This window comes from Magnolia sinica, chromosome 11, assembly GCF_029962835.1.
Source record: "Magnolia sinica isolate HGM2019 chromosome 11, MsV1, whole genome shotgun sequence".
Lineage (NCBI taxonomy): Eukaryota > Viridiplantae > Streptophyta > Magnoliopsida > Magnoliales > Magnoliaceae > Magnolia > Magnolia sinica.
The window spans coordinates 12,120,342-12,141,370 of NC_080583.1; the positions used below are offsets into that span (position 1 = coordinate 12,120,342).

The 21,029-nt window shown below is 38.9% G+C and overlaps 1 protein-coding gene across 1 annotated transcript; it reads right to left on the reverse strand.

The window, feature by feature from the left end:
• Positions 1-12,917: 12,917 nt before the first annotated feature.
• LOC131218823 (homeobox-leucine zipper protein HAT22-like) lies at positions 12,918-14,506 on the reverse strand. The gene is made up of 3 exons (XM_058213658.1): positions 13,832-14,506; positions 13,663-13,742; positions 12,918-13,304 (listed from the first exon to the last, which is right to left on the reverse strand). The coding sequence occupies exons 1-3, from the start codon at positions 14,285-14,287 to the stop codon at positions 13,004-13,006; spliced, it is 837 nt and encodes a 278-aa protein (XP_058069641.1). The 5' UTR covers positions 14,288-14,506; the 3' UTR covers positions 12,918-13,003.
• Between the last annotated feature and the right edge of the window lie 6,523 nt (positions 14,507-21,029).

Below are 21,029 nucleotides of genomic sequence, written 5' to 3' on the forward strand. Positions count from 1 at the left end.
TCGAGCTGGATTCGAATCCGCTCGGGTCAACCGGTCTTTGACCGGTCTGCTTGTCCGGTGCACAGCTGGTGTGCACTGCCACTTACGTAAAGTGGGCCCCACCTTGATGTTTTTGATAAATCACACCGTCTATCTGCCTTCCCATCCTATTTAAGTGGTTGAGTTCAAAATTAAAACATATCCAGAGATCATGTAGGCCCCAGATTAGTGGTTTATGGCTGATCTTATCCGTTGGATCACTTCCACAAAGATCCAATGGCTAAAATTTGATGTGTATGGTTACTTTATGATCCTCAAGCCATATATAAAGTTTTGGGCCAAATGGATGGTTGGAACCCTGTGATTTTACTTTCTGGATGATTTTCAGGTCTCTTTATCATGAATTGCTTGATTTTCTTGAATTTTTAGTATATAAATTCTTTGATCTCAATCTCTTGGGATCCTTCCCTTACCTTGGTGATTTCTGAGCATTAAATCCATGCTTTTAGTACCCATTTTCAGTCCACGATCCTAAATTCACCTTGCAACATAAACAAGATTAAAATAGGACATTAAACAGTATCATGTTTGTAAAATCAGGTAATTATTGGGGTCTAATATGCAATATTTGACCCTTAACAATGGGATCGAGTACTGTTCGATGCCATTGTAGGTGACATCGAACCGACTGTCGATGGCATCGACAAACTTTGTATCTGACTCGATTTAACACATCAAATACAACAACACTTGAATCATGTATGGATTTTTAGCCCCAAGCATAAATTTTTGTATGGCATCCAATGGTTGAAATGAATTTCATATATCCATTAGCTAGGCCTTGTAAAAATCAAGGGCATACATCCCTCTCCCAACATTTTCCTTTGATGTTGCCCACCACGAGTAGCTTAATTTTTTATCCTATGCTTAATTTGGGATTCCACATACATATCATGATAGGTTCCTCCAAAAATAAAGGATTGGTATTCCTCTCCTCACCATTAAAAAAGCAAAGAGATTTATATATTGAAGAAAAAAAAAAAAGGAATTTCATGGGATGACTACCCTTGACTTTTTACGCGCACACTGTGAAGTACACGTGAGATTAATTTCGACCATTAGATATGCAATCCCCGTTAAGGCTAGATCCAAAAATAGGCGGACCTATATATGATTTAGGTGAGCCACACCAAAGGAAATAGTTGCGGAAGATATGTCCACCGTTGAATTTTTATTTTTATTTTTATCAACCCACCGTAATAATGGCACTCCAACCATTAAATGACATATCAAAATTTAGGCCTAAGGCCTAAAAATAGGCTCATCCATGATTTAAGTGGGCCACACTAAGAGAAAATTTGAAGGGTGAACGTTGCCCTATGCACTATTTCCAACCGTGTGATCCACTTGAATCATAGATGCAGCTGATTTTTGGACCTTAAACACGTATGGTGAAGCACCTGATGGTCAAGTAGTTTTTCACATAAATATTAAAGTAGGGTCTACCTAAGCCACAACCCATTTGCTTTCATGGCAGTCGTTAAGAAATCGAATGGAAGAAACTACGATGATAATTACTTAGATTAGCGATGTATTTTATTGAAAATCTTTTTCAAAAAGTCACCGGAATGTAAAATATATAATATTAGGCAATTTTTTATTAAATTCTTTCTTTCCTAAGGGTCCTTTTGATTCCCTTGAAGTTTTTAAGTTGTAAGCACTTCACACCTACAAAGAGTTTCAAGTGGAAATTATTTACATGCTATTCTACTTTATAAAGTACATATTCGCACCACATAGATCCGAGGCCATAAACCCCATTAGAATCATCAAATCATATAAAAATTATTTGATTTTTTTTTCTTTTTCGGTCATCCCAGAGCATAAAAGCATGACATTGAGCAAATTAGATGTTCTCGACCCATCAAAGTAGGTCTCAAATGCAATGTAAAATTTTTTAATAGTACACATCCAATCCTTTCCTCTCGTGTGGTCCATTTGATAATCAATTAAGCATTTTTTTAATCATTCGAGAGCAATAAGGAAAGTATATGATTGACGGATTGGATGTACTATATACATTATGGGTCCCACATATAACAAGTATCAACCATTCTATTCTATTAAGTATAATGTCTTTTTAGCTTATGTACCTGTATAAAATATGGCTTTTGCCAAGTTTCATATTACAACTAAAAGTTGTAATGCGCTTATAGCCTATAAAGCCTTGATAGACAAATGCAAGCATCCAAGCAACCTTGAAATCTGATTCCATGTGTTCCCTTTACAACTTAAAGATGATTTTACAAGCTTCTAAACCAAAGACATAAGCAAAATAAAAATAAAATAGAAAGAACCAAATAGTCTATCAAGTGTTGCCATGAAAGTCCATCTAATAACCAGATTTCATTTGAGAGAGAGAGAGAGAGAGAGAGAGAGAGAGAGAGAGAGAGCAAATGGCGACAATCAAGGTAAGCAGACCTTCCATAGCCGTGGAAATCAAGTCATTGAGGCAGATGTTTGTCTGAGTGATGGTACTCCAGCTAGGGTTGTTGTTCTAGGAGGCACCTGGACATGCATATATGAGGCTCCGCAGCTCAAACTATATTGGAAAAGGTTTCCTTGAGGATACAGAGAATGTTAATGCAATAAGTGGACCTGCCTTGATTGGAAAGGACTTAAAAGAGCAAGGTATATATCATTAATCCCTTGCTTGTTACCAATGCTATATTGGCAGTATCACTTGTTGTCCGTAAAGCAAGTGCTAGTATGGATAAGATCCCTCTTTGGGGCACATTGGGAATCTTGCTGAAACAAAACTCCGATTGTGCTTGTGCCTGCACTCATTGTCATCAATGGAGGATCACATGCAGGTAATAAACTGGCAATGTAGGAGTAAATGACTTTCAAGAAAGCCATGAAGATGGTTGTAGAAATATATGTTGGAGAACTGCAGAAGCATAGAGAGATGAATTAAGCAAAGTACTCTAATCGCACAACTATGTTTAAACACAAACAAACCGGATTTTAAGTGAAAAAATCATTGTGGGAAAAAACCACGACATAAAGCAACAGTAATGCACTATGAAAGCAGAAATTTGCAAGAGATAGAGATTACCAATTCGAACAAGCCTCAAATCTGCCTCATTTTTGGGATCGTGCCCTAAAATGAGCTTTCAAAATAGATGGACAGTGTGGATGTAAGGCACATACATCACAGTGGGTCCCACAGTTAGGGATCCACCGATCTCGGATCCACCCAAACTGCACCCAACATAGAAGGGCACACCTCTATCATATATAACTTATGTTAAAGTGAACACCATAATCAAGTTAACAATTCTTCAAATAAATAGATTTGCCATTAATTATAATTTTTATTTTAGTTTCTTGAAATTAGTCAAATGTGTTAATAGGCTAATTAATTTTTTTACAAGTATAGTGCTATCATAATGTGTCATAGACATTGATCTCTATATGTAACGTGAATAGTTTTAGATGATCCTGCCCTTGTAATTAAATATTAGGAGAAGATTGGAAATGCAGGAGGAATTTCCAATACAGGTCCAATATTTGAAGCATTTTAAAAAATGATCAGTTATCCAACCAAGGCTATGTTTCTCATTTCAAAAGGCCTGTATCACATACTTCCTCTCTCAGCATGCGCCGCATGTGCTACAGGCCTAGTATATATCACAAGAAAGCCAAGAGCAAAAGTTGGCACCTAGTTATTAATTTATTTTTTCTTTTTCCAAACTGCTAAAACCATGCATTTTTTAAGGCATAGGGAGGAATTTAACCAAAACAGAGAGCATGTACATAACTTACAAGGTGATGAACAAATAAGCCTACTATTTTTAACAATTGCTTCTTGGCATTGTGGGTGCATGGTGTTGGTGTAAAGGGGAAGGAAGTGTTGAAATTTGTGGTTTTTTGAAAAAAAAAAAATCAAATATTCAGAAATTTCAGATTTTGGTTTTGCCGCCAAAATGTTTTGAAAATTTCAAATGAAAAGTGCGATGTGTGTTTTGTACCACATCGGAAATGATAGGAGATGATTTAGAGTTTATATGTGGAGGCGTGTGTAATATGTACGCGCGTGCGCTCTGACACGAGTGAGGGCATGAACAGTGTGGCTATAATGGCGCTAGTTGGCACACTTGGCACTCATTATGCTAGAAGATCTGTTGTGTTAAATTGTTCCTGGGTGGACCCTTCGTGAATGCTAAACGTAGGATCCAAATAAGCAATTAATATTGTTTATTTTACAAATTCTTAGATAAGCCATGAACCTATGAGGAACCTTGAATCAAGAAAGTTTTTTTTTTTTTTTTTAAAAAAAAACTCTAAAAGATAAATATTATTAAGAATAAGAAATATAAAGTTTATTTTACAAAGCAATTAATATTGTTTATATAAGCCCTAACTCATAAATTCATAAAAAGGTAAACTTTTTGAATATTACAAAATTACTAAAATTAGTAAAGATGTCTAATTCTACCCAAACTTTCATAGAAGAGTGAAAAAACAAATATTTTAGCTATTACAGGATTCTTAAAAACCTTAAACACTAAAAATGGTAAAACCCATAATTTACTAAAAATAATAAAATTTTAACTTTAAATTTAAAATTAACTTCTAAAATGATCTTATTTTGGAACTATTAGGGCTAGTTGCCTTTATCATTAATCAAGACGTAGAGTTCATCAATAACTTTTAAATGACATATTATATGCATGATTGTGATATCCAATTGCAACGTTATGGCAGCCGAAAGCTACCTTGCTCACACTGCACATGTCATATCTTCTAGTACACTGTAGTGGATCACATCTGCAAAGTTGCATCTAATGTCACAGATCGGATGCCTCTCCTAGTGCAAGTCAAATGCCACAACCATGTACCATTTATTTCCAAATTTCACGTTATTGAAATGATTCTACATACAAATGTGCAGTAATTTGAAAAATGCGAAGCTGAGGATAGTGATTTAATTGAATATTGTATTTGGATGTTTGATTTTCTTTTGTAACAACTATAATATCTAATGGTAGGTGATAGTGATTTAATTGAATGTTTTATTTGGGTGTTTGGTTTTATTTTAAACCTTTGTTTCCTTGAGCTAGGTGCAATATGGGAATGTGATAGGTGAGGCTTGTAGATTTTTTTCATGGTGCCCAAAAAAATAAAAAATAAAAAACTATAACTTAATTACCTGATATGACCAGATCGAGTAGATAGCTTCGTAAAGTAAGCTTAACCTACAATGGGATGTGTTTGTCCCCCCATTGGGCCTCCCCATGTAATTTTAGAAGTTTTAGGGATGATTTTACATGGTGTCACCCATTTGAAATTTGGATCCATCCGAGTTTTGGATGCCAAGGAGAACATGAGATGAGACATATGATGAATGGATTGGATGTCTTGTACACATTAGATCGATCCTCGTGCTTTCCTTGGCATCCAAAACTCAAATCGATCCAAAGTTCAGGTGGGTCACACCATGTAAAAATCATGCCTACAACCTTTAAAATCAAATGGGGTGGCCCATCTGAATTTTGAAATGGACTAGTTTTAGGGGTGTCTATTCATCTTGATGGGGCTCATCTTCTTAATGGAGTACAGGTATATACAAAACACTCCAGGCCTATAGACATAATTTGAAAGTTTGTTAATGGTGGTTGTTCCCGTCCCAATTATACTCCTCGCAATATAGCCAACTTGAGATTTAAACCAGCCTGACTTTTGGGTGCCAAGGAGAACTTGAGGGGCGCACCCTAACAATTAGAGAGTCCACGGGAGGGTATCTGAACCATCATTGGTTGGCCCAGTACTAGATGATCATTCATAAAGTTGGTTCGGCCCATCCATGTCAGATCAGATTGACTCCACTGGAAAAGCTTTGATCATTGATTTCGACCTTTCATCGTGTGGGCCCAATCTTTGTTTGCTTGAGTCTCTCAAGAATCATTTTGATCCAATATAGTTCAAAATCATCAGTCAATTGCGAAAATGAAAGATCTATGTTGATTTTTCTAGAAAAGTTTTAATCAGTACGTATGGACCATTTGTCCTTTGATTGCTTGAGCCATTTAAGAATCACTCGTCAATTGCCAAAACTGAAGGTCGAGATTGATCATTGGTTTGCCATCAAGTCCCACCTTTGATTGCTTGAGCCTTTAAATTTACTTTGATTGGCCAACTTCTTCTTTTCTTTTTTTTTTAAAGAAAGGTGGACTCATGCTACCAGCTTTATATTAAGATGAACGGATTGTACAATCATTCGGGCGGGTCCCAGATTAGCAAAATGATATTGGACCCACCTATCGTATACCCAAAGACCAATAACAAGGCTGAAGAGAAGGTGGACTGATCGGAGTGCGCATAGAGAACAACAGCAGCAGTGGGACAGAAAAAGGAGGACGATCAAATCGGCCCGCATGAAGGCAGCAGTCTAAGGAGGAAGGTCGGTGGGATGGATGGACCAGAAAGGTGGGATTAGCCCACACCTTTCTTGGTCTTGTAATGCCTGATCTGACCCACCCCTGCTTTGTCTAGAACAATGGATCCTTTAACGTGGCTGGGGAGGGCGAAGGAGCTAAGGTAAAGCTTGTCTGAGTCGCCGTTGCTGGCGATGTTGGTGCGGCCATCCACCACAGAATTTTCCTCCCGGAAGGTGTGGCCCTAAATCTGAGATTGAGGGACTGAATGAGCTAATGGATGGTTCCTAGGTGATATCAGAGCTTCCAACCGCAGGAAAGGGATGGGCAGGTGTACTCCTATAACCCAATAATTGTGAAGAAAATGTTAAGGGAAGAAATAATTTTTAAAACACAATTCCGCTAGACTTTGTTTTTTTTCTAGACACTTCTTTATATATATATATATATATGGGAAAAGGTTCTATACATGAGAGCTTCGGGCAAACTATTCAACTAAAAAAGGGGCGAGGTCCGCCTATTGTAAAACTAGACTTGAATAAAGATGGAACTGTTGGATATAAGTGCTGAAAACAGTAGACATATATTCAAAAAGAAATGTAGAAAGATAAATTTATTGAAGTATGAGTATGTTTATGGAGGAAAATTGATAAGGTGAATGTACTCTTTGTTTGCACGTAAACCTAGACTCAACCTAACCTGCACTAATACACATGTGGTCAAAGGCATAGGTTAGAGCTAATGGCATAGCCCCCCATAGGTCCAAATTCTAATACTCCCTGAAAGGAGCTCAAGCCCTATGTAAAAGTCTTCTCTTATAAACTTAAAATTTTCCTTTATCATTTTGATGTAAGATAAAGAAAGTCATTAAAATACAAAACAACTTTCCAAAGTTGAAGAAAACAAGGGAAGAAATTTGAAACACTAATTTTATCTAAAAGTCATTTTTAAATACAATAGGGACGAGTTGATCCAGTCATTGAGTCTTTTATCCATGGTTAGACAGTCTATTTCCGCGAAAGAGATCATAGTTTGCAGACTAAGCAACTTGGACCGGGGTATTCAATCCTAAGTCAAGTCATCACTAGGCTGAGTTAGGGCTGACTCGTCTGAGCCATGGACATACTTTTCAATGATGACTCATGGTGCCAAACAAGATGGGACCCGAATAAGCCCGAGACGAGTCAGAAGCAATGAAAGAGATTTGTGAATCCTTTTTCATGAGGAGCACACATGTAATTGATTGTAGGACCCATTCCTAAACATGCTTTGGCCCATAAATCATGTGGTTCACCTGATCAAGCAGGTTCACACGTACATATGGCGAAACATATATGTTGAATACATAGATGGCTTATTTTTACCTGAAAATTTATACTCACAAGTAGGACCTCCTGATGGACGGCCCAGATCCAGCATCTTTGTATGTCTCCTCTGTTATGAAACTAGTTCTCATGCCAAAGATAAGGTATATAATGTTGCCAATGCCACATGGTCTAATTAGGGAAACCCCATTACATGGGCTATCATTCTATAACATGTTGACACGTGTCCAAGATCAGCCCTTGCAATCGTGGTATACATGTGTGTAGATATGGAGAGAGAGAGAGAGAGAGAGAGAGAGAGAGAGAGAGAGTGGAAAGCTTAATAGGTTGCCTCAAATCTCAGTCATCAAACCACATATACCTACAAAAAAAAAAGGAAAAGTGCAATAGCTTCTTTTCCCTTCTTTAATCTATTCCCAGCAGCTTCTTTGGACACATTGATGATGAGTCTCCTACTTTGGTCTGTACTTTCCTACAAAGCTCTCATCATTTCTTCCATATCATCATTTCCATCCATGACAATATATGTGCTTGCTCATACCTTTGCACTAGTCCGTTGTACGTTGCCACATGCATCACCCGCCTTTGATACAAACAGCAAGCACATACTAATAGACCGGTGGGGGAGCGGATTTGGTGAGACAAGGGCTTAAAGTCAGGCGGGTTGGTGCTCACCCTAGCCCAACCCAAGGTTCCTATACTTCAACCCTAACCTTCTCAACCCAAGCTCAACCCAAGTGGGCTTGGCCGGGTCGGTCAGGTGGATACATGATAATATTTTTGTTATCATATTAGTCTATTATATTTTCAATATAAGTTTTATTTTTTGTACGCATGATTTTATTAATTATATATCATGTAGTTATTTATTGTAAAGAGCTTCATTTTTTTTCTAAACAAACAAGGTAAAATATAGGACAACTACTGCTTTCAAAGTCATGTTATGTAATACGCAATGTATTTGGGAGAGATAAATCCAGCGTATCTTATTAGCTTGAGTCATCATAAATGATGTAGACTAATGAAACTAGACGACATTGGAGTTTCCCATGCCTTCAACATAGACGATCTGCACTCAATTACAATTTATAAGTAACTTATATATCGATCGGGTTCAAGTTGGGTCAGGCAACCCAAGACCTCAACCCGAGCCCGACCCAAGTTTTATCGGGTTGGTGTTTATATAGCTCAAGCTCAAGACCAAACCTAATGCATCATGCCCAAGCCCAACCCAATATCAAGTCGGTCGGGTTGAACCTGCCCAACTTTCAACCCTAGGTGAGACCCATACTCAACTAAGAAGGTGTGGCCCTTACTATGGGGCCCACCTTGATGTATGTATTATGTATCCACGATGTTCATCCGCCTTTTCAGATCAATTTAGGTCATTATTCCAAAAATGAAGTGCATCCAATTATGTAGTGGACCAAATGATGTAGAGCAGGTCGCGGACAGTTTCATGGCCAAGATGGATCAGAAAAGGCCCGGTCGACGACAAAAGTGATCCGAACCATTGGACCTTAGATCGGGCGTATCTCACAATCCGGAATGAGTTATCAGACGTAAAATATATGATTTTGGGGTAGAACGAGCTACTTTAGCCAACCAACCCCACTACGTGGGGTTACGCAAGCCGAATTTGTGAAATACCCCTCGATCGATGGTCGTTTGCCTGTTTTAATTTCATTTTTACTATAAATAGTAAGTTTTAATTTGATTATAACTCTTCATCCATTGGGCTTTAGGAGTTGCGTCCAACGCGAAAAGAGTTTAGAATAATTAGCAGAACGGTTTGGTGAAGCCAAATAGGACACTAACTATTTTTGGTAAAAATGAAATTAAAACAAGGAAACGACCGTTGATCTAGGGGTATTTCGCAAATCCGGCTTGCGCAACCTGGCGTAGCAGGGTTGGTTGGCTAAAGTAGCTCGTTCTACCTCAAAATCATATATTTTACGCCTGATAACTTATTCCGGATTGTGAGATACGCCCGATCTAAGGTCCGACGGTCTGGATCACTTCTGTCGTCGACCGGGCCTTTTCTGATCCATCTTGGCCATGAAACTGTCTGCGACCCGCTCTATATCACCAAACCGTAAGAAACAGTGGTGATTTAAGGATTTACCATTAAAAACTTCTTAGGCGGCACATTAATGTTTCCGTGGTGTTTATTTTCTACCCAATCTGTTGAAAATATCATATAAGCCTAGACGAAGCCCAACAAAAAAAAAAAAAAAAACACAAACAACAGTTTGATCCAAAACCTTCATGGCCCATTAATGGTCAATCACCACTGTTTCCTATGGTATGGTCCACCTGATAATTGGATGTTTTCATTTTTGGAATAATGCCCTAAAATATCTGGAATAACGGATGGACAGTGTGGATGTAGAATACATACATCAAAATGGGCCCCACATTAAGAGTTGCACCATCTTGGGTGCGTCCGGAGTCTTACTTAATCTGAGAGAGAGAGAGAGAGAGAGAGAGAGAGAGAGAGAGACCGTATTCTTGTACTAATTATGGTAGGTTGGATCAAGCATCACCCAGCTGTGATGCACCCAGCATAAATGAACTAAAAGATGTATTGATAGATAGAGATGTTTGGACGAATGGATAGAGTTTGTGTAGATACTCTTTCAGTAGTCTCCATGACAGGTTGGATCATGGATCATGGATCACCCATCCTTGATGCACAAAGCATGCATGTGCTAATGGATGGATGGACAAAGTGTGTATGCATGTTAGATACTCTTGCCCGGCCTCACCCACGACGGTATGCCATTAGGGCGGGGCATTCATCCATTTTGTCATGTTATTTTAGGGTATGAGCCGAAAATAAATCTAAGGTACCAAACAAAACAGTGGTGATTAACCATTAAAAACTTCCCATGCATGGGCAACCAAAGTTTTGAATCAAGCTGATATTTGTTTTTAAAAAATAATAATAATAATTTCCATCCAGTTTTTGGTCTCCTTGTCAACAGATTTGATGGCAAATAAACATTACAGTCAGCCTTGAGAAATTTGTAATGGTAAGGTGTTCAATTATTGTTTCTTATACTATGAGCTCATTTCCTAAAATGATATGGAAAAAGAGATGGACAGCATGGATTTAGAAATACATAAATCAAGGTGGCCCCACAGTAAGAGCCACACTATCTTGGGTGAGGCTGGGCCGTACTTAATCCACTCTCAAGAGTTAAACACTCTCCAGACCAAGCCATTGGGTCACAAATTATGTTGTCTACCCACTCAATGACTTTTAATTTATTAAGTTTATAAGCCAAAAATCCTATTGAATGGATTGGCTCATAAGGTGGAACAGTACTTTATGCAAAAATCAGCTCCACTCACTCATAAAACAAGCCCTACTTCACAAAATAGTGAAATAGCCATTGATAAAAAGTAAGCCATACCTTCTTTTTTTTTTTCTATTTATCAATGACCATACACTATTTTCTACGACGTGGCTCACTTGAGAAGAAGATAGGGCTGAGTTTGATTCAGGCAATCCATATGGTGGGGCCAACTGCTTAAAAGGATGGGATGTCACATGCATTAACAGGTTAGAAATTATCAACTGAGTGGGCTGTAGACTGTGGTCCAACTGGTTGGACGTCAGACTCCCCCTCTCTGTCTCTCTCTCTCTGGGGATCGATGCACGGTGTGTACCATGGACACTGATGTATGATTCAACCTGCTCTAGACGAGTACAAGAGTTTAATGCATGCGTGTGTGTGAATACAGCGGGCATGTACTTCGATCCAGACGCGGGGATCTATCGTGGGTTCGATCATACCACAACCATCTATCGTACGCATAGCATACATGTAATTCGATCCAGACCATCCAAATTCTGGGTCTCACAGATAATGTGCATGGCCATAAAGTCACAACCAATAGACCAACCTAACCAACTGATTTATGGTTCTCAAATGCAGGGGTTAAATAAAGGGATGTGAGATATGTTCCTCTCATCAAATAGCTTACTGTCGGTCCACCTCCGATGTGTGGACATACTATGTGCACATCGGAGCCGTCAAAAAAGGTTCACCCCATCTTTAATTCATTGGACAGGAAAATTATATCAATCCGTTCATCAGGTGGGGTAGCCCACCTGATGAGTGGATCGACCTTTTAATTTGCACTTCATCAAGGTGCAGTCAAACTTTTCAACGGCTCAGATGTGGTACAAACATGACGAGATGGCCATATGTACGAGGTGGACTGTAACTTTCTGTCTGTTAAGGTTTGTTAATTTGATCATTGTTTCTTAAAGACATCGATCATATTATTGGGTAGGATTTTTTGATATGATTCTTGGTATAGGCGACATTCGCAGTAGGGCCCACATTGTGAATTCTTAAACGAATGTGAGAATCCTAGCCGTGGGTAATCTGCGTATAACATTTCAGACGTGTAATATAAATGGACACCTAAAAAGCATTCGCCAATGTCCCACATTCAACCTACAGATGTGGTCCACCTGATGAGTGGATCAGCCTTTGTATTTTTGCTAGGGCAAATGCAAGTAGAGACCTGCTTTATGAACGGCCCCATATAAAAATAAAAGAAAAATGGCCCCATGTCACGCATGCGGCACGTGTAGCCATCAGTAGCCTTAGTATTCATTTTGAAATACAAGACCACAAAAGAGAGAGAAAGAAGATAGGGACAACATCACATGGGTGTGGCCCACCTGTTTGTGGAGAGGAGGAAGTGGCCCACGCCAGCTCCCTTATTACTTTAATACCATTCCTTTCTTGCCCCACACGCTTCTCTTGAGCTCTTCCTTGACTTCTTCTCTCCCCCACATTCACAGACAGATACACGTGAGCCTCCCATCACGTAATCATTGAGGAATCATGTGATACCGGCCCACCCCACCCCAGAAGATGTATAGTATCCTCCGGGCCCCACTTTACTTTGATCCTGACCATTGATCTGATGAACCTCATCTTGTATAGACCATTCTCCTAGAACCTTTAAGGTATATAGGATACTTCTAACCCTTGATCATTAGCCAGAAACATCTGATGGTAAGGATCTTACATGGTGTGGCCCACCAGATCAACGTACGGTCTTGATCCCTTTTGTTTCATCAAAATCTCAAATGGGTTGTTTTCATTTGTCCCTAGAAACATCACATGCAAGAAAAATAACAAATACATACACTAAAACCTAATTAATTCCATTGCTACACATCTTTTACTATTTATCAATCAAAATACACAACAGAAGCGGGTGTAACCACTTTCAACACGCTGCTGATGAGTGGGTGAATGGATTGTACAAGTGATGAGATTTGGGTGGCATTGCAAAAGAGTTCTTGGCTGAGTAGTTTCCACCACGGCCGTTGCCAGCACCACCACCAATCCTCTCACAAGAAGGACACATGGTTAGAGTCGCAGCCGGTAATCGCATGTAAAGCGGTGACACGAAATTCATAGCCTTCAACTCATGAAGCTCTCTTTGTAGCCTCCGATTTTCGTCCGTTAAAGCCTCACAGCACCTCTTTAGAAATTCGCAATCCACTTCTGTTTGTTTGAGCTTTGTCCTGTAATAATTTAAATTTATTATTATCATAAGCAGCCTAGTTTCGAAAGAATATGAAAATCGATCCATCTTTGTTCTGTGATAATTTAAAATTATTATTATTATAAGCAGCCTAGTTTCAAAATAATATGAAAATCAATAGTCCAATGATAGATCTCATGGTTCCTTTGATATTTATTTAAATAGCCAAAACGAAAGAAGCCAACTCCATATAGCTATTTAAATGATATTCTCTTGAAGAAAATTACAAGATGCAAATAAGAATAAGATGTTATTTAAATGTCAGTTGTATCAGGCATGTCATCTTAGTCATTACAGTGAATGGAATAATCGAAAAAATGATGAATGACATTACATACCTAGCTCTTCGATTTTGGAACCAAACCTCGACTTGCCGTGGCCGTAGATTCAATTGCTTGGCTAGGGCTTGCTTTTGTTTCTGACCGTCAAAGAGAAAAAGATAAGCCCATCATTCTCATAGCCTTGCATTAGCTATTTGATGTCTGAAAAAGATAATAAAAAGATTACCGGATTAAGTGTGCTATGCTCCTTGAAATTATCTTCCAAGAGGGCGGATTGCTCTTTGGTGAGTCTAAGCTTCTTTCTCACACAAGCCTCTTCATCTTCATCATTTAAACGTGGAGAAATCCTCTCTAGCTCGATATCGTCGCCCCCTCCATCCCTTTCTCTCTTGATACAGGTATTAGAGAACAATGAGACAGCTCCATGTGGTGAAGATTGCCGAATCGCCTCCAACGGATCTTCGAATGCGTTGTTTTCGTCGATCTTCTTCGATTCTTTGTATGTGTATGTGTCATCAGGTAGGCTTAAGGTTAATGAAGGCTCAAGGATCATCGAAAACAGACGATCGGATTTATCTAACGGGTGCCGATGGTTGCGATTCGGGCTCAAGCCACCCTCTACCTTGGCTACACTGCCTAATCCAAGAACAAGGCCAGTGTCACACAAATCCTCATGGCCCATTTTAGGTTTGCACTAGAATTTCAAGGATTTTAGGTGGAAATATGAAGGAAAGATGAATGGAAGTTTGATTATTAATGAAAGGTATGAGTGGAGGAATTTGAATTATGGTGATGGAAATCATGAAATTCCGAATATCACTCTACCTAGGTTGACCATGACAACCTACTCTAAGTATTATAGTGAAATAAAATAAATAAAATAAAATGAAAAGCAAATGGCCTATCTCTCTTTTTGATAGGATGATGAGAGAGAGGAGTATGTGGATCCACATGGGGTGTGGCATGGCCATCACATTCCTAGTATACATGGGCTGCATCTTTGCACAGTTTACATGGGTTTTTTATTTTGAGAAGTGGGTCCCATTGTTCAGTAATCAAGACCATTGGTATGTTTTGTCCCACTGTAGGTGGACTATGCCTTGAAAATGTCTTTGATGGGATGATCATAACCTTTTGATTTGTGTCCTAGGGATAGATGGCTCAGAGAAGAAATAGATTAACGGTCCACATTAAACTGAAAAGGTTCTAATATTGGTTTTTCAGTGTCATTATCCACGTACTCAAGAGACCAATGGTCTGGATTACTGAAGGATGGGGTCCACTTTTCAGAACTGAAAACCTGCAAAGATGCGGGCTACGTATATCATATGATTCCTCCATATATAAAAACACACCATGGGAATGATTCATATCCCTTCATCACCAACCCACGTACCCCACATTAACCATACCTGTATAGAAGATTGCGTTTGTGATTCGCGCAAGGAGATTTAAAGAAATGAGTCAGCGGAATACATGCCAGCTTGGCTCACACGTGTGGAATCCGAACCGATCATTTAGTGGGGAAGACCATAGAGATAACCTGGTCCATATATCTGGACAAGTAACTTATTCTTCGGGCCACCTTGAAATGAGGAAATGGAAGGTTAGAAAAACATAAAACTTACGAGTATGAACATTTGAGGAATGGAACATTCTACATCATTGAGAAAGGCATGCTTGCATAGAACCCCACCTAATACATAGCCCAGATCTTTTACAAGTCTTCTATGTTAGCATGTGCCCAGCGATTCACCTCTCCAATATATCCTCGCGCGAATACCTTCAGTATTTAGCTTCATTTATATTCTACTCCTAATTACACAAAACTCACCAGGTCCGAAAGAAAGCAGATGAGCTCATTTCGTGTCGTTCGCGACTCGGAAACCAGCGTGTGTCGCCCTCGCACCGGGGCCCATATGCTGAGTGGTCCAATAGACAGTCAAAGGTCCGTACTTTAGTAATAAATCAAATAACATCCTATATTATAAAGTCCTTCACTAATGATCCTAACCTTGGATTTTTAGAATTAAATACAAGCCACTGAAATTTTCTTTTCATTGGTATAAAATCATCCAGAAAGAGTGATGTTCAAAGTAATAATTTCACCATATATTTCTTAAGGTAATCCATATAGAATATATTCCATGACATGGACAGTTTTGATCATCATATAAATTAGTATGTGGACCCCAATGAGTGGCGACATACGCTAGAAACTAATTCGCGACAGACAAAAAGAAAACGAGCTCTTTAACGACAACCTTTGTATTCTTCGATTAGCGTTGATTACATAACTACTTTTAAGGGTGGAGCTTTGCTAAGTGCACACGCATCTACGTATCAAGACTCAAGTGACAGACTTGCGTGGATCCACGACGGCTACAACAGGTGGGCTCGCGGTGCATATCCCGCAGCACTGAAATCAGATCGGTCAGCTGGGCATATGGGGTCCACGTATAAAAGTGCCCTACACGTGTGGCAGTCAGCACCAGGTTATCTATTCAGTGGGCCCACATGATGAACGACTAGTTTATCCTCACAAATTTTGAGGTGGCATAGACACCGTTCAGCAATGATCGAACTGGAATTCTTATTACCTGGGTTCGGTGCACGTTCCTTTGTGGACCCATGTGAGCTCACCTATGATCATCTACAAGTACAACCGTTGGATAGGAGCTTTCTACCACGGATTGATCATGGGCCCGGAATCTCCATGGATGGATCATCAAAGCCATCCAATAAAGGCATCCAAAATGGACGGTACGAATTAAAATAATAGTACCGTCCATTTTGCTGGCCCATAATTGGATGGCTTTCATCATCCAATCGTGGTGAGTTTGAATCAATGAGCAATCAACAATGGACCCGACCTCCCATCAAATGGTCTACCATGATAGTTAAGGGTGCACACAGAACCGATAGAATCCATAAACTGTACGGAGCTGATCAGACTGTACGGTTTAATCATGTTTCAAAGAACGTCGGTTCAGTTCAAATTTTAATTTCAAAATTCAAAGAACCGGTTTGCTTGGTTTAGTCATGCGGCCTGGAACTAAACTGGAGAACCGAACTTGGAACCGAACCCTTGATCAATAAATATTTAAAATTTATTTTTTTAATACTTAAATAAATTTATAAAAATTAAAATTAAAAATTAAAAACCAGTTATCAAATGGATCACAACAACACAAATAGACATCGGCAGCAAAATCATTTTGGAAACATGGAAGGGTCATAAAAATAAACCATAACAAAATTATTATGTGAAAATTTTCAATAAAGGAACTTGGGCTACATTATTTAACGAATAAAAAAAAAAATGCAATCATATTTAATTATAAAAACATATCAAGCAATTGGGCTGGATTCTAAAAAGCCAAAAATCGTAGAACCGAACATAAATGAACCAGTTTTTTCAGTCCGGTTCTAATTTGGTTCTAGGGTGCAAATGGTCTAATTCCAATTCTAATTTTTCTGAAATTGTTGAGAATGGTTTGGCTCTAATTTCACCCTAGAGTCGGATCAAAACTGAACCATATGCGCCCCTAAATTGTTGGTAAGTGAACTAACTTGGCAAGATGGGATCGTACTAGTCGTTATTCATACAGCTTGTATACTGTACAGTGAACAGTAAACACGTTCCAACATAACCTATACTAATGAGGCCATATAACCATATTCCAACATAACCTACATTCTGGCTTAAAATACCGGTGTGGCCCACCTAGAGAGTAGATCAGCTTAATTTCAAGGAAGGTGACATTCATGGTGGGGCCTATCATTCTCATGGTATTCATGTCCTATTCAAGTGGCGTTGTTGAACATGGTATATGGTACCATTGCCTGCAATATGATCGGTTCTCAGTACAATGCGTGAGGAAGATATGGCCCACTACATGCATAGATCTACGACCGTGAGAGGATTTTTATCGTTTTCTTTTTGTTAACCAATGGCCGAGTAGCAATGTTCTTAAGAGTCATGATTAGAGGCCCATCAGTTGGTGGCCCACCTTATCACAGACCACGGCCGAGGTCGTCCATTCCATCATGCCTAGTTGAAATCCTTCCACATGGCTGGCTGTTTTTTCATCTTTGTTGTGGTATATAAATGTGGAAATGAGAAAAGGATGCGCACTATGGAAATTATGCCGAGTTTGGTGGATTGTCACATATTTACATCAATCCAGACCGTCTAGATTGGGTCCATTTGCGGTTATGTGATGAGTCAGAAATCAAATTGACCAGATGATCATGTCCGTTGCCTGTGGAATTTGGTATCGCAATGCTTCAACCATCCGTTTGATGACTATGATCAGTGTCGTACATTTTTTAGAATGATCAACTACATCATCTGAATATTTGCTTTAATTTCTAGAGAATTTTGCGGAGGAATTTATATTTTGGTCACTTTTTCAAAAAAGTTTTCAAACAAGCTACCTCACTAAATCAATACTGCTATCATTCCACTGACCTATAGTTAGGTGGGAATACAAGCAAAGGATTCTACTACTTGGGTGGCCCCCACGGTGATGTTTATGTAAAACTCATTTCAAAGCACCAGGTGCTTCACCTCAAATTAAGCTAACAGTCCAAATATCACCCCATTTATGATTTGGGTGGGCCACATGATTGGAAACAGTGTACACCTCCAAACTATATCCCTTAATATGAGCCACCTGAATCAGGTATGGGCCTAATTTTAGCCCCACGCCTTAATACTTGTATGGCATCTAATAGTTGGAGTGGGTTTCATATAATCATAACAATTGGCTCTAAATCAAAGATAAAAATCTCTACCAACTTTTTGTGTGTGGTCCACCTGAACACAAGTTAGCCTGATTTGTCGGATCTTGGGTTAAATTTGGATTATGCATCTAATGGTCGGAGTAGATCTTACATAAACAGTATGGTGAGCCCCGCCATAAGTCAAGTCCCCATGTCCCACTCCAATTTTGCACCGAGAATGAAAAAAAAAAACCTAAAAAATGCTCACGATGCTCCTCTTGGCTTTGACAAGCTCGTTGTGGTGTTTACAGATCTACTTGAACCATTACATATTTATTATAATATTAGGGGCAGAGAAAAAGGATAGGCTAACTTGTGGTTCAAGTATGCCACAGCAAAAAACTAGTAGAGAGTCGTTTACCCTTGATTTTTATAGGGCCCATAATTATAATTATATGAAATATACTCCAATCATTAGATTCCATACAAACATTTACACCGTGTCTCAAAAATCATATCCATCGGTTATTCACCTGGGCCAATCTTATGGAAACATTTTGGAAGGCGAGCATGCCCTATGCACCGTTTCTAATTGAACGGTCCACTTGGATCACAAACGGAGCTAATTTTAACTTAGTAACCTAAAATGATGCGACTTGCTTGATGGTCAGGGTGGATTTTTCATAACATCCCATCCAAACCAACCACCTATTCACTGATGTTAGCAGAATGTTAATTATATTTATGAATGAAGTAGCTTTTTTGAAAAAAAAAATTTAATTAAATTAAATTAAATGTATTGAATATAATTCCATGTTAATTAGGTCATCATTTGTAAAACTCCTAACTTCTATTTTCTTATGTATAATTTTTGAGTTTCAAATGGATGCAGATTGCATACTGACTATGCTAGTAGCCGTGCCCCACAATAATGTATGTTTTTTTATCCACGCTGTCCATCTATTTTGGATCATTATCATAGGGTAGGAGCTTAAAAAAAATAGGCAAATCCAAATCTCAAGGGAATCACATTACAGGAAAGCAGTAATAATTGAACACGCACCATAAAAAACCTCACAAGCCCATTGTAATGTTTATTTGCAAAACCAACCTGTTGATTAGGTCAAACAGACATGATGAAGGAAAAACACAAATCAGCTTGAATGGATCGACCTGATTTGGAGCCACGTCATCTTTATGGCTGAATCCGCCCTATGAAAGGCTCATATGATATGTTCCCCAAATTAAAAATAAAAATAAAGAAGGCTCAAATGTCTTACATATGAGTCACCTTGGTGGAAAAAAAAAAAAAAAAAGTCTGTTGTAGGGTAACCTACCAGCTATAGCTGCATGTGAGCATTCCTCTTTAATCGGAGATACGTTGCATGCAGACGGGAAGCGGATTGCCTGTGACCCAGGCACATAAATATTCCTGTGCCCGGGGCTGTGTAGGGCTTCCCAAGATGTCCGTGGCAAATCCACTCCGTCCATCTGTTCTGCAAGACCAAAACGGTGCAGGATTCTAAAAATCAAGAAGATCCAAAACTCATGTGGACCATACTACACGAAATAGTGGGAATTGAACGCCTAGGGGTGACAGAAGTTTAGTATCAGGATGATATTTTCGCTTAAATTTGATATCAGTAGTAATAACCCTATGAACAGTTTGGATGGCATATAAACATCATGGTCACATCCAGGAAGGTTTCAACGATGGACATTTCCGTTTTCCCTGTTTCTTTTCGTGTTGCTAACCTGAGTTTTTGATCTGCCTTAATTTTAGAATCCTATCCTATTGTTACCTTTAAAAACCGATGGACGGAGTGGATTTTTTTAAGAACATCTCTGTGGTCCCCACACAGCCCCAGGCACAGCTACATCTCTGTGCGCCAGGTCACAGCCAATCCACTCCCTGCCGGTGTACGCATGGCACAGTATGACCACTGATCTGTTGATTATGAGAATTCCACAAAAAATCCCGTTTTCGAATATCACAAATAATGATATTAGAAACCCTCTTCAGTTGCAAGTGGACCACTGGTGGATCTCTCCTATAAACCGTCTATTATAGCCTATAAACCTAAAGGTGAAGATTGTCCTCTCAATGTGATTTTTGATAGTTATTCCATCCATGATGGTATGTAACATACCAACGGTATGGCTTACCCAAAAAAAAAAACCCCACTTATCAGAATTTCAAAAGATGTGTATATAACACATCCATGCGGCCACACACCATATAGTATGATTTTTGGTGGGTCTTAGGAGAATCAACAACAGATAGACATTGACTTTGACACAGTGATCTCATCAAAGTGCAACTGCCCCCAACTCACTTCAACGGATGATTGAGAATAATTATAATTTAATTAAACAAATCCCTCCACTAATTAAATAAGAAAAATGTTCTTATACAACATGGTACATGAACTTTCATATACAACACTTTCTTTTCTCCCATCGTGTCACTTTTGTAGAACATCCAAGCCACGTAAAAGATGGGACACATCATAAAATACCATAATGTGGGAAGATGGGACCAATCCATTGATTAGGCTGATCATAACCGTATAATGAGTCAGACCATCGGCTGTGTCCTTTTTTGGAAGTTATAGCCCACCTGATAAGTAGGCCCTCCTTTCATGATACGGCCCACATTTTACACGGACCGGATGTTCATACACCAGCGAGAAAGA

Bases quoted from the DNA above. Each gene is read 5' to 3' on its own strand.
- LOC131218823 (XM_058213658.1), bottom strand. From the start codon at position 14,287: ATGGGCCATGAGGATTTGTGTGACACTGGCCTTGTTCTTGGATTAGGC. The intron at 13,743-13,831 runs GTAATCTTTTTA...TTTGACGGTCAG, and splicing joins AGCATAGCACACTTAATCCG to AAACAAAAGCAAGCCCTAGC. The intron at 13,305-13,662 runs GTATGTAATGTC...AAATTATTACAG, and splicing joins TTCCAAAATCGAAGAGCTAG to GACAAAGCTCAAACAAACAG.